At 37.6% G+C, this 20,489-nt stretch overlaps 1 protein-coding gene across 1 annotated transcript in view; it reads right to left on the bottom strand.

Moving 5' to 3' along the window:
* The window catches only part of slc36a1 (solute carrier family 36 member 1), a 71,356-nt gene that overhangs the window by 29,346 nt on the left and 21,521 nt on the right, over positions 1–20,489 (bottom strand). Inside the window, exons 5-9 of the mRNA XM_039774826.1 lie at positions 19,860–19,955; positions 8,705–8,789; positions 7,094–7,312; positions 4,132–4,230; positions 2,012–2,178 (exon numbers count right to left, since the gene is read on the bottom strand). Of these exons, the coding sequence (XP_039630760.1) occupies positions 2,012–2,178; positions 4,132–4,230; positions 7,094–7,312; positions 8,705–8,789; positions 19,860–19,955 (666 nt within the window). The remainder of the gene's footprint in view (positions 1–2,011; positions 2,179–4,131; positions 4,231–7,093; positions 7,313–8,704; positions 8,790–19,859; positions 19,956–20,489) is intronic.

The following is a 20,489-nucleotide window of genomic DNA, read 5'->3' as shown; positions in this document are numbered from 1 at the left end:
TTACTGTAGAAACGGAACAGACATGAAATGCGTGTGTTCCAAACAATGATCTATTATTTCCACTCTAAAACTCCACTTCACTCCCAGAAAATCAATCAAGGCATGAGCTGGGAGGTTTGTGCATGTTCTAAGTCAGTGGGGGATGGAATAGCCGGCTACTTGCAGCTTTTCTTTTATCAACACATTTAGATTAACAAAACACGCTGGCGGAGAGGTGAGAACGGTTTTAAGAAGCGATTTAAGGTGGGACGGATTTACGGGAGTTTTTTCGTAAGGCTCTGGTAATTCTAGTGTTAAATTCTCATCCAGGTGCTTCCCTCTTAAAACCAACACCTCTCCGGCTTATCCCTCCTGGGCCTTGCAGCACAGAGAGACATCCACCAACAGGCGCACACATCCATTAAACTTGGCCCGTGCAGCTGCTGCCCAATCCACGGTGTTCCACATGGTGCCACTGGACCCTGCTGCCGTGCCCACTGCTACCAATCTAGGCTCCACCCAGCGAGAGGACCCACCAGAACATACCGATCACTCCTGTTCCTGGATGTTCAGGAGGAGTGATTCTCGTGCACCCTCCTGAGCGCTGGCTTCGTGCCGTCTCCTGGGGTACCATCCCTGCCCACCTGCTTCTCTGAATAAGTGCCGGCTTACTCTCGCTCCTGCCTTTCTCACTGTCCTTAAACCTCCACTCTCTTTTTCGGTCTCTTTTCTCTTCCTTGTGCTCCCCTTTATAGGCTGCGGGAGCGGTTTCAGGTGCGATCGGATGATTACCGCCCCAGGCTGATAACAAGGCAATCAGACTGCCCACACATGCCACCAAGGCAATGCAAGCACAGCTGACCACTTTGCACCAACCCGGAGATGGGGCGTCTTTGTTGGTGTTGTGTGCGGGACATTACTCACTTGTAAATTGCAAATTAACGTGAGTGTATTTGGAATGTTGGTGTCTGCCTGTCTGTACCAGGTCTGGTTTTCCACAATGGCATCCCAGATGGGACTTCCTGCCTGTTAAAAAAATAATTTTGTGGACAGCCCGACACAGCAGGACACCAACACATGCACCGCGGTAGAGCGGTATGCACACAACCCTGTGATTTGGAGCGACTCACCCAGAAGACCGCCTACAGTCCACGGAAATGTCGTCTGTGCCTAATGGGGTGGAAGAAGAACACGAAAGATGGACAAGCAGCGGACTCTCCAGTGTGCGCCGTCGCCATCGACACACAGGTCGGCTCTGCAAAAGGGAAGGCCACACAGAGGCAGCTTCTTCCAAAGGGTGGGGTTCAGGAGGTAAGTCCCTTCCCCAGCGGCGGTCAGCCCTGGGGAGCCGGTGTTGTTGGACTGCCTTTATGTTTTGCAGTTGCAGACTACCTGAACCCGTGTCGGAGGCCGAAGCAGCCCAATACGGAAAGTTATGCCAGGACGATGGCGATAGTCAACACAAGGGAGGAGGAGCTGCTGCGCATCCAACAGCCACTGTGGCAGAGGAGCTGCCGGCAGGCTTGCCACCCCACCGGGGACCGGAACAGCAGGATTCCTGCACAAAGCAGATTCCATCCTGCCATATTTATGATGCTGTTCCTACATTTGCTTAATGACTGAGATCACATCCATTGTCCCTTTCTCTGGCAATCAAACAACATTCTACTAAATATCATATGATCAAAGTTCATTGGCGTTATCACTCCTCCACCTTCAACATTTGCTCCTTAAACTAGATTACCTAATAAGAGACACCAGTTACTGGATCACTCTTTCCTTTGTTACACTACAATAAGCTTATTTCTTTTACACTTTCTGTTATCTGAAAACTGAGTTGCATAATTCTGTAAACTCCAAAGTCTCAGCTGACTTTAAGCATTCTGACAGCACTCATGTTGCCCCACTCTGCTCTACCCCTTTCAGCCTTTTCAATGCTTTTAAAAACTTCCTCTTTAGAGAGCCTAAAGCTAACCTTTTCAATCCCACGTTATTATTATTGTTGAATATAAACAAATGAAAAACAACCTACCAACAGTTTGGCAAGTTTAGCGTAATACTTGCTCCAATGCTGTCTCCAAATCGAAGGTACCCAATTGTTCCCAGGCTGATGTAAAGTACAGTTACAATAATCATTCCCAAGAAAAGCACGGTACGAAAAGATCTTGGTTTCTGCATTTTATTTTCAAGAGGAAGCACCTAAAATAAAGAAAAAATAATATAAAACTATTGCAGCAAGCTACTGGAAATGCTCTACCAGTCAATAGTAGCCAATGTAGTGCTCTACGCTCCTGGGGAAGCAACTTGAGCTCAAAAGCAGCACAATGCCTGAACAAACATATGATTCTTAGCACAATAAGAAGTCACAAAATCAAATGGAATGTTCAAGCAAATTATAGAAAAAAACCCTATCTAAATCCGTTAAGCAGTTCTCTCATTTGCTAGCTAAGTGGAAGTAAGGTACTGCCCGAGGCTGGCACGTGAGTGAGGAGGGCCCCGCCCCCCTCCACTCGGCCTGCTGCGTGCCTCTCAGATTCAAGCAAATAAATCAGTACCGCTAGCGAACTTTGATACATAGCGCAATGAGAGAAGTTGCAAAATCAACAAGAATGTTTAAACAAATTATAGAAAAAAAAACTTGATCTAAATCTGTTAAGTAGTTCTCTCATGAAAAGTGGACAGACATCCATACAGACAGACGTTGGATTTTATATATATAGTGATGGGCAATTTTCAGGAGGAAATGTTCTGCAGCAATTAAAGTAAATGAAGCCTTTCAATTTGAAGAAAACAATTTGCACAGGTGTAGATTACGTGAAAACCCTCTGTCTGTCTTAAAGTAGAGTTGGAAAAGAATGTGTTACTACACCCTATGAAGTACTACTTGTACAATATTACACTGTAGTAAGTTGTAAATTTCAGCTATAACGGCAGGAAAAGAGCAATTAACAAATGAAATGAGACAGAGCATTATTACTCTTTGAGGTGTAGGCCTTTCATTTAGAAAAAATGCAAAAAAGAAAAATAATCAAAGTGTCAGGGAGTATGGTATCCTATACAATCTAAACTCTGACAGAAAGAAATCTGGCAGACCCAAAATCATAACCCAATCATAAAACAAGTTTCTGAGGGTCAGCAGCTTGCGTGATAGATCAGCTTCAAGCATCACTTGACAGAGGTTGAAAAAGCAAGTCTCAGTTTCTACTGTGTAGCGGAGACTTTGTCCTAAAGGTTTGACAGGGTGAGTGGCAGCAAGAATGTCATTCCTTAAATGCCAAAACAGGGCCTTGTAATACCAGTTGTGGACTACTGCTTACTAGAAGAAACGTTTACGTTCCAATGAATCAAAATTTGAAACATTTGGTTCATCAAGCAGGGTGTTTGTATGCCGTCGAGATGGTGAACAAACATGGAAGAGGACGTGGGATGGTCTAGGGTTCATTTGCTGAATGCAGAGTTGGTGACTTGCACAGAGTGACTGGCATTCTGAATCAAAAGGTCTACTACAGTTATTATTATATTAGCAAAAAATGACTACTTTGATTAATTAAATGTCTGTACACTTAATGATTCTTTCACGTATTGTTTATGTGTTATATATATTAACCAAGAAAGTGGAAAAGAACTACTGAACAAGGCCCAATTCTTATGAGAATACATGCATGTTTTTAGTATTTTCTTTCAATATTGCCTTGTTAAGTTAGCTTACACCTTGATACTAATCTTTCTCATACATTTATTTTAATATTAGAAACTTTAAATTGAACCCTACCACTATTTTAACTATCATCCTAATGATTTCAAGCCTATCAGAGACTGAAGTAAACACTAAAGTGGGATTTCAGGACCAAACATAACTGAAGATGTATTTGAATTATTAAAAAATGTCATCATTATTAAGGGACCCAGGGTGGTGTACTGGTTAAGGCTTTGGACTTCAACCCTGAGGTTGGGGTTCAAATCCTACTACATGAGCAAGTTCATTTCATTTGCCTGTGCTCCAACTGGAAAACTAAAAGAAAATTGAACAATTGTGTCTGAAATGCTGTAAGATGCCTTAGAGAAAGCCCTCAGCCAAATAATAAATAAAATAAAAAAATAACAGGATATAAAAATATTTCTCACAGAGACAAAACAAATTTGGTAACTTACCACTCCAATTCCTTCAAAAGCAAATATTGCTGTACCAAAAAAGAGAGGGTAGGTCTTAAAACTTGCTTCATATGGGAGTGTGACAGGATAATGGATTCCCTAAATAAAATATCAAAAAGTAAATATTAATTTTTATTGTTAAGGCATGTTTGAAAGACTAAACAGAAGCAGCATGCCATTTCTGTATTTGCTTCATTTTGCTGTTCATTTCTTCCTCTACTTTTATATAATAAAACCCTGTTAAGAATTTTTGTTTTTTAAAAAGTAATCAGCTTGGAGCAATTTTGTTGTGGTAACATTGTAAAAAGTAATTTGGTACATTAAGCCATATTACTTTAACTTTAAATACCAAAAAAGAAGAAGTCTCTCCTAAAGTGTTAATAAGATATTTCGTGTGTGTCTTTTTGTCCTCACATATACCTAATAATCATTAAGAGCATTTCAAAGGACACAGAATTGAAAAGGTAAATGAATTTTCTTTGTAAAATATATTTCATAGTTTATTTTCTGCATTGCACTGAGCAGGGGGAAAAACTAGTAATTATTAATACTCATTTTCCTGGTTTAGTGGGAAAGATGGGTCCTGTGAACATCTGCTTCAAAGTTTCCACTCTATTGTATGTTAACTCTGTATATTTTTGCTAATAACGGAAATGTGCTGCATTTTATGCACATTGATGTTTGTAATATTTGTAAATTGTGAAATTTGCCTGACACACAATCATAATAAATTATCACACATCTATGATTCAAGAAAAAAATACTTGATGAATCTTAAAAAAAAAAAAAATCATAGTTAACCATACTTCTAAGTTATAAATGTTGATAAAGGCTACATTGGTTTAAAACAATTATTTTCAAGAAAAAAAAAATTGGAAAGAACAAAAGATCACATCGAATATCCTATTCTCTATATTAAAAAATACCCAAAACCACATATTGAAGTTTCCAGAGTATGAAACGTTCCCATTTATGTTTGCCATTGATAGAACCAACAGCAATATTAGGCAGAGTGGTGGCTCTGAAGCTAAGGATTTGTGCTGGTATCTGGAAGGCTGCTGGTTCAAACCCCATTACTGCCAGAAGGATCCTGCTTAGTTGGGCACTTGAGCAAGGCCCTTAAACTTAAAAATGCTCCAGGTGCACTGTACAATGGCCGACTCTATGCTCTAACCTCAAAAATTCATGTGAAAATACAATTTCCCCGTAGGGATTAATAAAGTGTCTTTACATTGTAAATAGGATTCTCTAATTTCACCATTTTTATTCTACAAATAAATAGCAAAGATGATATAATTTACATGTCTAAAAATTATTCACCCTCTCAATATAAATATGTTAGACATAAAAAAAAAAACAAAATAACTAAACAAATCCAGAAAAAAGCAACATTTTTTAAACAAAGACCAGAAAATATATAAAATAAAAAGTTACATTTAAAATTGTGTTTGCTGGTCTAAACACAAAAAGAAAATGTCAATGCTGTCTTTGAAAGCCAGGACACATCACTATAGGCGTAAAACTTACATTAATGTCTAATCATGTTTCAGTTAAACTCTTTTTTGTGGGCTATTCTTGAATGAAGATTACTATTGTCTTTATGTTGTATGTTTGTTTGTATTGATGTTTTATTTGAATAAGCTTTGTCGAGCTCATATTGCTATGGTAATGAAGTATTCACTTATTACTTAAATTATTTGTATATACATTCAGTACAAGCTATGAAACACAGTCAGAAATATAACAGAACTTCTCTGAAGCTGATTACTCTTGATTTTTCGTTCATGAGAAAAATTGAAGTTGAGATGAAAAGGCAAAAGATGGAGAAATACATTGAAAAAAATATTGCTAAAAGAAACCAATTTCTCCACAATTTGAAAAAGCAATTTTTTTAAATGAAAAGTGTCTGAGTGGCATTATTTATAAATAAAAAATACCAATAAAATCTAAAGTGTTACAGTGCTGAAAATGCTGTTTATCCATCCATTTATTGATTTTTTAGAAAATTACGAATGGGAACTCAGTATACCTATTGGCAGGTAGGAATCAACCCTGAAAGTCACTTACAGAGTGTGTGTCCAAGCGAGACAACACTTGTTTTTATTACGTTAATTTACAGGCACTAAACAATATGCAGTGCTTTACCATTTACTGTATGTTCAGCAAAGGAAAGGCTTTCAATCTAGCAGAACTCTTTTTACATCAACAAGTTTTATGAAAATAAAGGTCAGGTTCAAAAATTAGTGTTCAGATGCAGAACTTGGGCTGAAAAAAAGAATTAGAGCTCATCTTTTCTCTGCTTTACTATTAGTCAAATAATAACATGAATATGCACTTTGAACTTAAGGCAGACAACTTTACTATCTTTTGGATGCCTAAGATACTATAGAGAATTTAGTATACAGTATATGGTTGGATTTTCATTTTTCATTATTTAATGTTTTCAAGAAGGAAAAGACTATAGACCTTAAAAAAGAGAAATGTTGGTAATTTTGAATTGGTGGGGTATTGGGGATGTTAATCAGTTTGAAATTATACATTTGTGCATGCTTGCTTCCATGTGATACAAAAAATATGTTAACTACAATTGCTTGATAACTTGCTGCTTAGAGGCATGACTGCATTATAATCCCAGGCTCAATTGAAATTTACAATTGAAATCAAACACCCTTATCATCACACTCTAGTTCAACAGTGCAAAAGTTAGACTTACCTATTCAAAACGTATACTGTACGTGGCATGGATTTTTCACACAGATAAATCTAACAAAAGTTTTAACTATAGAAAATTATACTCTGGAAGTTAACCATGTATTTTTTAATGCTGAATTACTGTTAATTTGTAAAACTCGATAATATCTACACCTTTAATGCAGATAAGCCTCTATAACTGATTACAAGAGATATAGGTCTTTTAAATTTTAATTGTTGAAACTTAAATTGTAAAAGCATCTATACTTACCCTTACAATATACTGATAAATCATGATAAGGCTGATGAGCATGGCAACATTAGCTGCCAGAGACCATGGAGCCAAGTATTTAAGGTTTCGAATGAATACTAGTAAAATTATGAATGGTAAAAAGCACAGCATGTAAAGTCGAGAATCAAAAGTTGGAGAGAGCACCACAGTTTCATTATAGTTGCAGGTTGTCGTTGTTCCATTTGCTGCTTGAACTACCTAAAAAAAATTTTAAAAGGGTATTTTACAATTAAACACTTTGAATTTGAAAAAAAATATATTGTGTGTATATTTCATGTTATATAGATGAATTTCTGTAATCTGGCAGCCTTTTATTAAAACATCTGCCTAACCCTGAAGAGATGGTGGTTGTTAGGCAATTTTAACTAAGAAATTGTGTGCAAGCCTATACAGAACCTAATCTATTTTCTTACTTTTATTAAACATATGTCTGAAAAACATTACCACTCCATTAATTTTTTCTTAAGTGGAGCCTAGGTTTAGGTTCAGGTTGGGGAGCATGCACTGGTACAGTGCATTGCAACACCCACCACACAACAAAACACCTTGGGATCCTGGTTGGCAACCCCCAGGCAGATAAGCGGTCCAGTCCCGGCTTCCGGAAATGACCATCTATTTGCCACAGCCAGGTGTTACACTGGCGTCACCTTAGCCTGGTCTAGCCACTCTGGTCCCCAATAATGAGCATCCTGTGAGCTGGGTCACCCTTGGGGAATCGTGCCACATGGCCATAGTGTCATAATTGGCACTCACTCACAATGCAGGTAATGTACATCATTCAGGATTATGTGAGTAACTGCTCATTTGACACAAAGTCAAACAAGCACTACCCAAAGATTCTCTGAAGAGACACAGTACCGAAGAAGTCCAGTCTTCATTTCAGGTCACTGGATAGTGTCCATGTCTCACAGTCATATAGCAAGACAGGAAGCACCAGGACTGTATAGACTTGGACCTTTGTTCTTCTGCACAGATATTGGAAGAGCCACACACTCCTTTCCAGTGACCTCATGACTCCCCCAATGCTCTCCCAATCCATCTACTGACTTCAGTGGAGCCTATACTTGTTTATAAAAAAAAACAAAATAAAGTTTTAATATTGTAAACGTTTTATATTGAAATTGTATCAGCAACTTGTTAAACTGGATAAGCAAGTTGGAAAATAGATGAAAAGATGGAAGAATTAATGGATAGATAAATAATGGAACAATCATTAAATTAGTGCAGCCCATGACTTGGTACCAGACCAACACAGGATCCAACAATGCATTCACTTATGTGGAGCCAATTTAAAAATATCAAATTAATGTCTTCAATATTACATGATAACCAATTTATTATCATCAGCAATCAACCTATCAAACATGTCATTGAGGTTGTGGAAGAAAACCACTCAAAATCCATCTACCTATCTGCTTTGTCCTGAACAGGGTTGCAGGGAAGTTGGCCACCTATCCCAGTAAGCATAGGGTTAAAAAGCTGGAACTGTTTATTATAATAATAATAATAAAAAAAAAACCACAAACAAACACACCACACACATTGTTGCAAACAAGAATGACATTTATCATTTTTGTTTAGGCATCTTACCTGTTTAACATTGTCTGTAAGAAATACAAAATAAACACAGCAAAATCCCAACTGAGTGATAATTAAGAACAGGTCAACAATCCATCTATGAAGAAAAGCATAAAAAAGGATTAGTTTACACATATAGAAATATCTTTCATATATCATTCAGGCAAAATTTAAAGTGTGCCCTACTTAATACTTATATTACAATTATCTAAACATGCATCAACAGCCTCAATGGAAATGTCAAACCAGTGAATTCTAGCTAACCTAAACTACTTGCACGAATTCTGACATTGGGTATACAGAGTCACATTTAGGGATTGGTAACACCACTAATTTTTGATATTGTTACCTATACAAGTATTTTATGTCTCATATGAGTATTTTTTAAAGAGCACAGGAATCTGTTTTCAAATGATAGGGTTTTAGAATTGCTACTATTAATGGGTCATTCTGTATTTAAATTAAATAATAATCACAACAGTATGAAGGTCACCATAAAAAATTAATTACAAAATATATATTAATGTAATGAACATGTCATGTCATTTTCTAAACCACTTACTGCAGACCAGGGCTGCGGCGTGTTATTAGGGGTGTTGGGGAAGGAATTGGGGTTGGGGGAGTTCCCAGAGCCTATCCCAGCTACCATTGGGCACAAGGCAGGTGCAAACCCTGGACAGGGCGCTCATCTATTGCAGGGTGAACACACCAAACAAATGCCAAGGCCAATTTAGCTTTGCCAATTCACCTATCCTGCATGTCTTTGGACTGTGGAAGGAAACTTATATAGACACTAATAGAACATCCAAACTCCTCACAGGGAGGGTCCTGGTCAAAAACCTCTTTATTGTGAGGCAGCAGCATTACCACTGCACTATCATGCTGCACAGAATGAACATACAAACATAATAAAGATAATATGAAGTTTTACATTTTCATAAAAATTTGGTTATTGGTTTAATACATGTAAAACAGGTGATCACGTCACCAAAGTACTTAAACCGATCCCCTTAGGACACTAACATTTACAGAAAAAATAATATTCCTACATTTGCATTTTCTATTATATTCTGCCCTTCGGTTTTATCAAGAAAGATTTTGTCATATTAACTTTACATTTAGTTAACTTTCAAATTCGCATTTAGAAAAAAAAATAACATTGACATTTTTACACTTGATCCTATTTTGTCTCTGCGGGTGCAAGGCAGGAACAATCCCTAGACAGAGCAAGAGCCCATCACAGGGGGAACACACACATATACACACACACATATACATATCAGGGGCCAATCCAACTAACCTGCGTGTCTTTGGACTGTAGGAGGAGACAGGAACACAATACAAGTTTAACAATACAAAATTAAGTAGAAAAATAATATTATATTACACTAGTTGCTCCAACTAATGCAATTAAAGTATTTTTAAATCCACTAAACTTGCAAAATAATTAATATTTTTAGTAACATTTACTAAGGCACTTATTTTTTGGAAACAAAAACTACTTTCATTCAAAGTTATCTTCAAATTAGGCATACAGTGCATCCAGAAAATATTCACAGCACATCACTTTTTCCACATTTTGTTATGTTACAGCCTTATTCCAAAATGGATTAAATTAATTTTTTTCCTCAGAATTCTACACACAACACCCCATAATGACAACGTGAAAAAAGTTTACTTGAGGTTTTTGCAAATTTATTAAGAATAAAAAAATTGAGAAAACACGTGTACATAAGTATTCACAACCTTTGCTCAAAACTTTGTCGATGCACCTGTGGCAGCAATTACAGCTTCAAGTCTTTCTGAATATGATGCCACAAGCTTGGCACACCTGTCCTTGGCCAGTTTCGCCCATTTCTCTTTGCAGCACCTCTCAAGCTCCATCAGGTTGGATGGGAAGCATCGATACACAGCCATTTTAAGATCTCTCCAGAGATGTTCCATCGGATTCAAGTTTGGGCTCTGCCTGGGCCACTCAAGGACATTCACAGAGTTGTCCTGAAGCCACTCCTTTGATATCTTGGCTGTGTGCTTAGGACTGTCGTCCCAGTCTGAGGTCAAGAGCGCTCTGGAGCAGGTTTTCATCCAGGATGTCTCTGTACATTGCTGCAGTCATCTTTCCCTTTATCCTGACTAGTCTCCCAGTTCCTGCCACTGAAATACATCCCCACAGCATGATGCTGCCATCACCATGCTTCACTGTAGGGATGGTATTGGCCTGGTGATGAGCGGTGCCTGGTTTCCTCTAAATGTGACACCTGGCATTCACACCAAAGAGTTCAATCTTTGTCTCATCAGACCAGAGAATTTTATTTCTCATGGTCGGAGAGTCCTTCAGGTGTCTTTTGACAAACTTCAGGTGGGCTGCCATGTACCTTTTTACTAAGGAGTGGCTTCCGTCTGGCCACTCTACTATACAGGCCTGATTGGTGGATTGCTGCAGAGATGGTTGTCCTTCTGAAAGGTTCTCCTCTCTCCACAGAGGACCACTGGAGCTCTGACAGAGTGACCATCGGGTTCTTGGTTACCTTCTTGACTAAGGCCCTTCTTCCCTGATCGCTCAGTTTAGATGGCCGGCCAGTTCTAGGAAGAGTCCTGGTGGTTTCGAACTTCTTCCACTTACGGATGATGGAGGCCACTGTGCTCATTGGGACCTTCAAAGCAGCAGAACTTTTTCTGTAACCCTCCCCATATTTGTGCCTCGAGACAATCCTGTCTCGGAGGTCTACAGACAATTCCTTTTATCTTCATGCTTGGTTTTTACTCTGACATGAACTGTCAACTGTGGGACCTTATATAGACAGGTGTGTGCCTTTCCAAATCATGTCCAATCAACTGAATTTACCACAGGTGCACTCTAATTAAGGTGCAGAAACATCTCAAGGATGATCAGGGGAAAAAGGATGCACCTGAGCTCAATTCTGAGCTTCATAGCAAATGCTGTGAATACTTATGTACATGTGCTTTCTCAATTTTTTTATTCTTAATAAATTTGCAAAAATCTCAAGTAACCTTTTTTCACGTTATCATTATGGGGTGTTATGTGTAGAATTCCGAGGAAAAAAATGAAAAATGTGGAAAAAGTGATGTGCTGTGAATACTTTCCGGATGCACTGTATGCCTTTTTTGAAGATAACTTTGAATGAAAGTAGTTTTTGTTTCCAAAAAATAAGTGCCTTAGTAAATGTTACTAAAAATATTAATTATTTTGCAAGTTTAGTGAATTTAAAAATACTTTAATTGCATTAGTAGCAGAAACTAGTGTAATAAAATATTATTTTTCTACTTAATTTTGTATTGTTAAACTTGTATTGTGTTCCTGTGTTCTCCCACAGTCCAAAGACACGCAGGTTAGTTGGATTGGCCCCTGATATGTATGTGTGTGTGTTCCCCCTGTGATGGGCTCTTGCCCCGTCTAGGGATTGTTCCTGCCTTGCACACGCAGAGACAAAATAGGATCAAGTGTATTTTGCATAGTGTTAAAGACTATTTAACATTCTTATCTTCTTATATAATACGCTACCGTGACTGTTCGTTTGTCTGTCCAGGATTTTAAATCACCTGTCGCTCGCAAACCGTTTCACCTACTGACCTGATATTTGGTACACATATACTATGTGACTTCTACTATCCGCTTTCGGGGTGATGATTTTTATTACTCTTTTTATTTTTATTTTATTGTATTGCAGAATCAACTCTCGGCAGCGCACCGCAGGGCGGCTGTGCGGCGCATGCATATGTGCATCGTTCTTATTCCCTACCACCTTCACGGTCACTTCCCCTACCTCTTCACATCTTTAATCATTCTTGAGGCAGACTGAAGACTTAAGTACCAGCTTAAGTGAAAAATTAAGAAAAATGCACTAAGTAATTGCAACACAAAACCCAACTTAAATCAGTTTTAACACGAAAAGATGCCAACGAAAGAAGAGAAGCAGTGGGCCACTAGGTTGAAGAAAAGATGAACTGCTCAGGAAGTGGCAAGCACATCAACCTCTGAGCAAATGAATGATAAATGTACAGAGAAAGAGGATGAAAACTAGGAATGCTCAAGTCAAGTGGGTTCACTGCATGTTATCGTGCAGTACGCAGTTACTGGTTTATGTATAATGGCTATACTGTACCCTTCATTTCAATCGGCAGAAAAACCAAAATGGACAGAACCGGTGACAATTTCTGAGACAGTGATGCTTTACACTATTATGTGTACTCCATTACACTAACAACAGGCATTACATTTCATAAGTATTAATGAGCGGCAAATGTCAGTATGTTAAACTCAACCAAAATGACTTCAGTAAACTCCAGTCTACACAAACCTGCTAGCAGCAGTTATCCGGATAACGTCTCGTACCTCTTTGAAAACTGTCCTGTTTTTCTGTTGGTCAGCATGTGTGCTTTTTAAATGTTTAAATTGGCTATTTGTTTTGCCAATGCACTATTCACTCTTGTCACAAAAAAGTAGCAGCATACAGCGCTATGCTTTCAGTCTGCCATTGTCATACACAGTCTCTCCTTGCGCAAGGGAAGTGGGTGCATGGTGTTCTTAGGTCACAGTGCATCTGCTCATTTCAGTATGCGAGAGCAAAAAGTGCATTAGTACATTCCATGCCTTTGCAAGAACCTTGCTACCGTATCTTACAGAAAAAAATAGTTTTATAGATATTTTTCAATGGTACTCGATACAAAATGAGTACAGTTTGAGTATCAAAGCATCGATTACTATGGTACCAATCTGCCCATCCTTAGTCACAACTCATTGGACACTATTTCTTAGAATGAGACCTGAAATTTGTACCAAAAACAGAAAACACAAAATATTTTTCCATTCAGATTAACAATTTTTATTGGCCAAGCAAATAAATCAGCAACAACAGCTTTGGTGCTTGGGTTGCACTTTATGGTCCTCCAGATTTGTGAAGATTATGCAACTTGCAGTAACAAATATTCATATAATTGGCCTAGTCCTAGTAAAGAACTCGTAAAGGAGGACACTTTTTTATCTAGTCAGTGGATATGGAGGTGGTGCAGTGCTATAAGTAATTAAAGGTCCACAACAAGGACAGGCTGGAATGGTCTTGTAACACAGATGAACTATTTAAGAAATGTCAGAGCAGAATCTTTATTAGGAGACTGCATTCCTTCAATGTAAGTGGTGGCATCCTTTGCATGTTTAATAATTCTGTGATGGCCAGTGTGATTTTCAAGGCTATGGTGTTCTGGGCCAGGGAACATCACTTCAAGAGAAGCCCATCAAATTAACAGACTATTTAAAATGGCAGGATTAGTTATGGGACAGATTCGTAACCCAGTAGGCAGCAGCAGAGGAGAGAATGAAGATTAAGCTGATGGCAATTATGAACATTGCTGCATCCTCTGTCTGACACACGGGGCGCATGAGATGGGTGTCTGCACCTCCTGATCGACGTTTCTTTGGGCTGTGAGGTCCGAATAGGATAAGCTGGAGAGTTGTCAGTTTTAAAAGAAATGCACCAGGGCTTGTGCATTTTAAATGTGTTTCCTGCCAGATGGTTTTATCTTCATTTTAATAGTTCTATTTATTTGATTTTAACCTCCACTGTGCACTTTGTATTATGGACTTTTGCACACCTTGTTTTTGTGAATAGTTTTTAATAAAATCACTTTTTTCACCATCCCATTGCTTGGTGTGTTTGTCCTCCTCTGTTCCGCTCATCCCGGTCATGACTATCCATGTTGTAAGGTTCAAGAGGTTCCCAGAAACAAAGAGGGAGCAGGGAGCTAATCCACATAGTCACATGCCAGTCAGCAAGGATCCTGCTAATAGGATTGAATATGTGGGGTACAATGCAGATAGTAGTACAGATAAGAGGTTAAAAGGTAACAGGTATTTAGCATGTTTTGACATTTCTTCCTAGACCCCATGAAGAAAAGAACCTAAAAGTTGATCACCATGTTAGGTGATGTGACAGCACAAGAAAAACTGCTTTATTTTCAGTCTTTTCTATTATTCATTTTTGCTAATAAATACTTCCCTGGTTTAAACTTCTACACTTTTTCTGAACATCTTGAGCAACTGAGGTAATAATACAATATACCTAGTGTGGGCAGAATGCGATTTCTCTCCCCTGAACTTAGCAGTTGAGGAAAAACAAGTCCAATGTAGAGCAGCACAGAAAGGAGTAACATGCCGTTGCTAAATGGTAATAAATAAGGTGTCTGCCTTCTGTGCCTTGGGGACACCATTCTGGTCTCCTCAAGCCAAAGCTAGTGAGTTCATGCATGGAGTACTGAAGAGTGACAGACTCATTCATAATCAGTTTTTAAATGTGTGTGTGTGTGTGTGTGTGTGTGTGTGTGTGTGTGTGTGTGTATGTGAGATGCTTAGGATGCACGAGAATACGCCAACCTATAATGAATCTAGTGAGCCCCACTCACTGCACAATAACACAACTACAAAAAGATGAATTCACATTTAAACTCAGACCACTAATTTCCATAAGGAACATAAACTAAACTCACTACATTGTTTGATGTTTTTAACAATGTGGATTACCCATTAGCAGTGATGGCTTTTATTTTCACTCTGCAGTATTATCTTAAGTGTGTAAGGGCTCATTTATACTTCACGCTCAGAACGCGTACACGCCCGCATCATGGCTGCCACGCGTTCCCAGCGTTCATTTCACACGTCCTCTGAGCAGGTCCTCAGAAATTAACGCTACGCGCGCGCGAGTTGCAGTACCAGCAAAAGTCGGGGCGGTGTGCTAAAAGTCGGAACGTGACGTCAGAGTCTCTGTTTACTATCTACATGTGACAGCAAGCCTCTATGGAGATCCTTCGGGGATCGATGTGCGCACTTTGCTGTTTGATGAATGGCTCAAATATAGCGCTCTACATTATGTAGCCGATGTGAAGTTGCAAAAAAATAAAAAATAAAAAAGAGAGCACAAAAGATGGTATGTGAGACTTTTAAAATGTATCGTGTCATTTATATATGTCTTTTTTAATTTTTAATTTTTGCAACTTAACAACAGCAACATAATGTATAGTGTTATATTTGAGCCACTGAGAAAAAAATAAAGGACACGGTGAAAACATAAAAGCACCACGAATGCATCTGTATGTCGGCATTTTGCTTCAGCAGCAGAAAGCAGCAATAGATCGCCAAACAGAACAAATTAAATGTATGATATTCCAATTCTCTGCACATTTAGAATCTTTAGATTTATACTTGATATCACTTTCATGATGAAATGCATTAAAATGTGTATGTTACATCTATACTAATAAAAGGCAAAGCCCTCACTCACTCACTCACTCACTGACTCATCACTAATTCTCCAACTTCCCGTGTAGGTAGAAGGCTGAAATTTGGCAGGCTTATTCCTTACAGCTTACTTACAAAAGTTGGGCAGGTTTCATTTCGAAATTCTACGCATAAGGGTCATAACTGGAAGCTATTTTTCCCCATATAATGTAATGGAGTCTTGAGTTGGAGATGGCCGTGGGGGGCGGAGTTTCGTGTGACATCATCACGCCTCCTACGTAAGTACGTAGAGCACAAGGAAGAACTCCAAACAGCGATCAGCACAAAACGCCATTTCACAATTGAGAAGGCAGAAAAACATTATGAAGCAAATGATGCATACAAGCATATTCATAAGTACAGCTACTGCGGAAACAAAGCACGGCGTGAACCGTAAGTTTATATTAAATTAAGTTCATAGGCTACCACTAGCGTTTGTAATTTAGTGCCTGCCCATATAAGGCCGTCCATCAGCGGCAATCCAATACAAACACTGCCGGTAAATATTCACGTGTGAAGGACTGTGCTTATGCAGAGGAAGATGAGATGGTCAGGGTGGTGTTTGGCACAAACTCATTGAAACTGCGAGAGAAAGTTTTAAGTGCCGGGTCTTAGCTGACATTACACGAGATGGCACCAGTACAGCTGGGAACCTTCGATGCAAGAACACCAAGCGGCTCACGTGAACTGGCGCAATGCGCAGACAAAAGCAACAGTTCCAAAGAGTGCTGAACAAAACCGAATTACACAATTGAGAAGGCAGCAAAAAAATATGAAGCGTCTTATACATACAATCATATTCATAAGTGCAGCTACTGCGGAAACAAAGCACACGGTGGAAAAAGTGAATGTCCTGCTAAAGGAAGACAGTGTAAAAAAACCCGTGCATGCAGTTTGTCACATCACAGATAAAAAGGAAGACGAGCTGTTTATTGATGCAGTAAGGAACTAATCGATGAATGAAACCTCTTATCTCTACAGCGATTGACAAACACGGAATGTAACTTGAACACATCCTACAAATACGAGCCTGATTGAAAGAAATAATGATAATCAAATCCTTGATGACAGCAACATTCAATAACACTCACAAAACAATTACTGTATATTGACAATCATGTTACGTTATTTTTAAAATGTTCCCTTTTCTTTTTCATAACTTCTACTTCTCCACTGCGATACACGGGTATATATATAAATGTATATATATACCCGATCTACAATACATACTTTAGCATAGACAAGCCACACGCTGTGGCTAATTGTAGAGTCTTCGCCTCTAACGCCGACATTCGAGGTTCGATTCCGAGAGGGATGTACTGACTATGTACGCTACCGATTCATTTTACCTTCGATCTCCTTGGTTTGGGACGTATGAAAAATATTAGGTTAACGAGAATCATGTTACGTTATTTTTAAAATTTTCCCTTTCTTAGCACAAGCACAGCTGAGAAGCTTGATGCATGTACTCCATAAGCGTTAAAAATAACGCATTTAATCACACTTTCAATTCCAAGCAAGCGGGAACTTTTGTCAATGCATGATTTCCTGGTACATCCATTACACTGATGCACACATCACAGCTACAAAAATGTTAGAGTCGGAATAAAGCGCGTTCCTACGACTGATCATTTCGACTTCGAGAAAGCCTTGATAAAAGCATGGTTTTGTGCACACTGAAAAGCAAGCAAAATTAGATGCATTACAGAAAGCGGACTTTGTGGCTCTTACTGGGGATCATTGGACTTCCGTGACCGTTAGTAATTCTAATTACATCTAATTACAAAATGTTCAATGATCACACTGTTTTAGCCTAATGTACAAAATAATTTTGGCTAATGTTACTCAGAGTTTAAAGAGTAAGCTGGTCAAATTACCTTTTATGTTTCTGACTTATTTTTTTAAGAAGAAAAACTGCACTTTATGGTGAAATTTTGGTTATTATTATTTAAAGACAATACTATTCTGCAAATGTACTTAAAGTACTTAAACTACCACTTTATTTTTAAGTCTGCCCAATTTTAACCAGGGATGATATTTTTGTTTCTGTTTTGAATTCAAATGCAGTTTAAAGGCTTTTTTTCAGAAATTAAAACAGCTTCAGTTTACAATATTCATGTCCATGTCTATTATTTGATTCTGTCGCCCACTAAAACCGTTTTAAATAAAAAAAAAACATTTGCGATTTGGGGCAAATTTACGTGTGCGATTACATACGATTAATCAAGATTAATTCTTACACAGCCTCTAATTAATTGAATTTTTTTTAATCGAGTCCCACCCCTAATATATATATATATATATATATATATATATGTAGATATATATATATAGATTTGTATATATATGTGTATATACAGTATATATGTAGATATGTATATGTTGTATATACAGTATGTATATATATGTGTGTGTATATATACAGTATGTGTATATATATGTATATGTATATATATATATGTGTATATATATATATATATATATATATATTTATATATATGTTTATATATATATATGTGTGTGTGTGTGTATATATATATATATATGCCAGCAACACTCATATCAATGACAAAACAATTACATTAACAATCATCTTACGTTATTTTTAAAATGTTTGCTTTTCTTTTTCATAACTTCTTTAACACACTACTTCTCCGCTGCGAAGCGCGGGTATTCTGCTAGTTTTACATATAATTTTGTTTAAATAATGAATACTGTTAATAAATACACACATGGGGGAATAATTACACACATGGGGGTGTCACGGTGGCGAGCGATAGCACTGCTGTCTCAGAGGGAGTTATGTTGCTGGTATTTCCAGCTTGTATTCCACACTGTGCTCCGGTTTCCTTCCAAAGATATGCAGATTTGGGGATTTGGTGCCGCTAAAATGACGCTAGTGTATATGTGTGCTTGTATTCACCTTGCAATGAGCGGAGGCCTCGTCAAGGGACTGTTTCTCACTCGTGCCCAATGCTTCCTGGAATGGACACATACATCCCTGGATTTATGGATTTAATCAATAAACATCCTTTTCAGAGATACTGCGGTAAGGTGTTATCAGAATTTAATAGGTGTTTTAGGCAATTCACAACACAGAGAAGCCGAACATGTTCTCACCGCGATAATATCTCGCACTGCCACCTGGTGGATTCCTCCAGATTTACGTAAAGTACGCGCGCAAGTATAAACACTACAACGCTTGCGTAGCAGGAGTGTCTGCTGCAGCATGCGACGCGTGAAGTAGAACTCCAGCCTAAGTGGTATTATAGCACTTAGTATGCAGATTTAGAACCCCTCAGAAGATTTAAGGCTTTAATGTTGACTGCAAGGCAGTTTAAAGTTAATACTTAACCACCTAGCAATGCCCTGAAGTTAAAACATGAATAAAATGTGCCATTAAATTTACAAGGAACTTGCCACTGTTATTTATAGCAGAGAAATTACTGGTCATTTATTTTTAGTTTACAGCACATTTTGAAAAACATATACTGTAATGAATGACCTTACATGTAACCAATTTATCAGTAACATATGATACATTAAATATGGTACTTCACAATAAATTATAGATCACCACTGCACTTACTGGGTTGCAGAATGTAAATGGTGATGACAAAACATTATCCTTATGAAAATTTTATTCAACTTATTTAACAGAATCATAATTTAAGCACTGCAATATGAAGGTACTGGATTTATCAACTTAGAAAATACTTCATAATCAGATCCTTACTAAGTCATTCTTTTTATTTAATTATGTGTACAAGAACTTTGAGTAAAACTGCTAAAACAAAATTATACAACCTAACAATTACTAACTTTGTGCTCTTTCGATAGCATATGAAGTATTATACAAATGAATTAAGAATCTGCTACCTTCCCCAAATGGAGTGTCTTCTTAAAAATGGAATAGGTCCAACCTCCAATCCATATTGCATTGCATCCCCATAATCCATAAATGGCTTTCTCATCCTTGAAATTCAAAACAAATGAAACATTAAGGCAAAAAAGGATTATCTTTAATACAATATAAAATATTTAACATGCTTTAATTAATATAAGCTTACAAAACGTTTACAAAAATAAAATATTACGGCTAATATTTTCATTTTATTTATGATACTTCCAGTTTTAATGTTAAAAATGAAAAATTATTTTACAGATATTTGGTGGGATAATGTTAAAAAAATAATGAACACTTCTATTTAACATAATAAACACTATCTACTGTACTATGTTCAATATTGTCCCTATAAATCTATAAAGGAAAACACCATTCATAATATAGTTCTTTTAGTATGATGAGATGACATCTAGTGGCAGTTTACTACAACATTAAGTAGTTTAGTATGAGAAAAAGTGAACTGTTAAAAAGTATACATGCTCAAAGTGTGGATTTGCTTAGAGTCTGTAATATACCTACTGTATAGGTCACATCAGAAATGATGCATGCAGGTTCAGTTTTTATATGATGGACATAATAGTACTTCTAGCTATGAGTAAAAA

The sequence above is a fragment of the Polypterus senegalus genome, chromosome 13, assembly GCF_016835505.1.
Source record: "Polypterus senegalus isolate Bchr_013 chromosome 13, ASM1683550v1, whole genome shotgun sequence".
Lineage (NCBI taxonomy): Eukaryota > Metazoa > Chordata > Cladistia > Polypteriformes > Polypteridae > Polypterus > Polypterus senegalus.
Note: the sequence above shows the minus strand (reverse complement) of the source record. Positions and strands in the feature narration are given on the sequence as shown.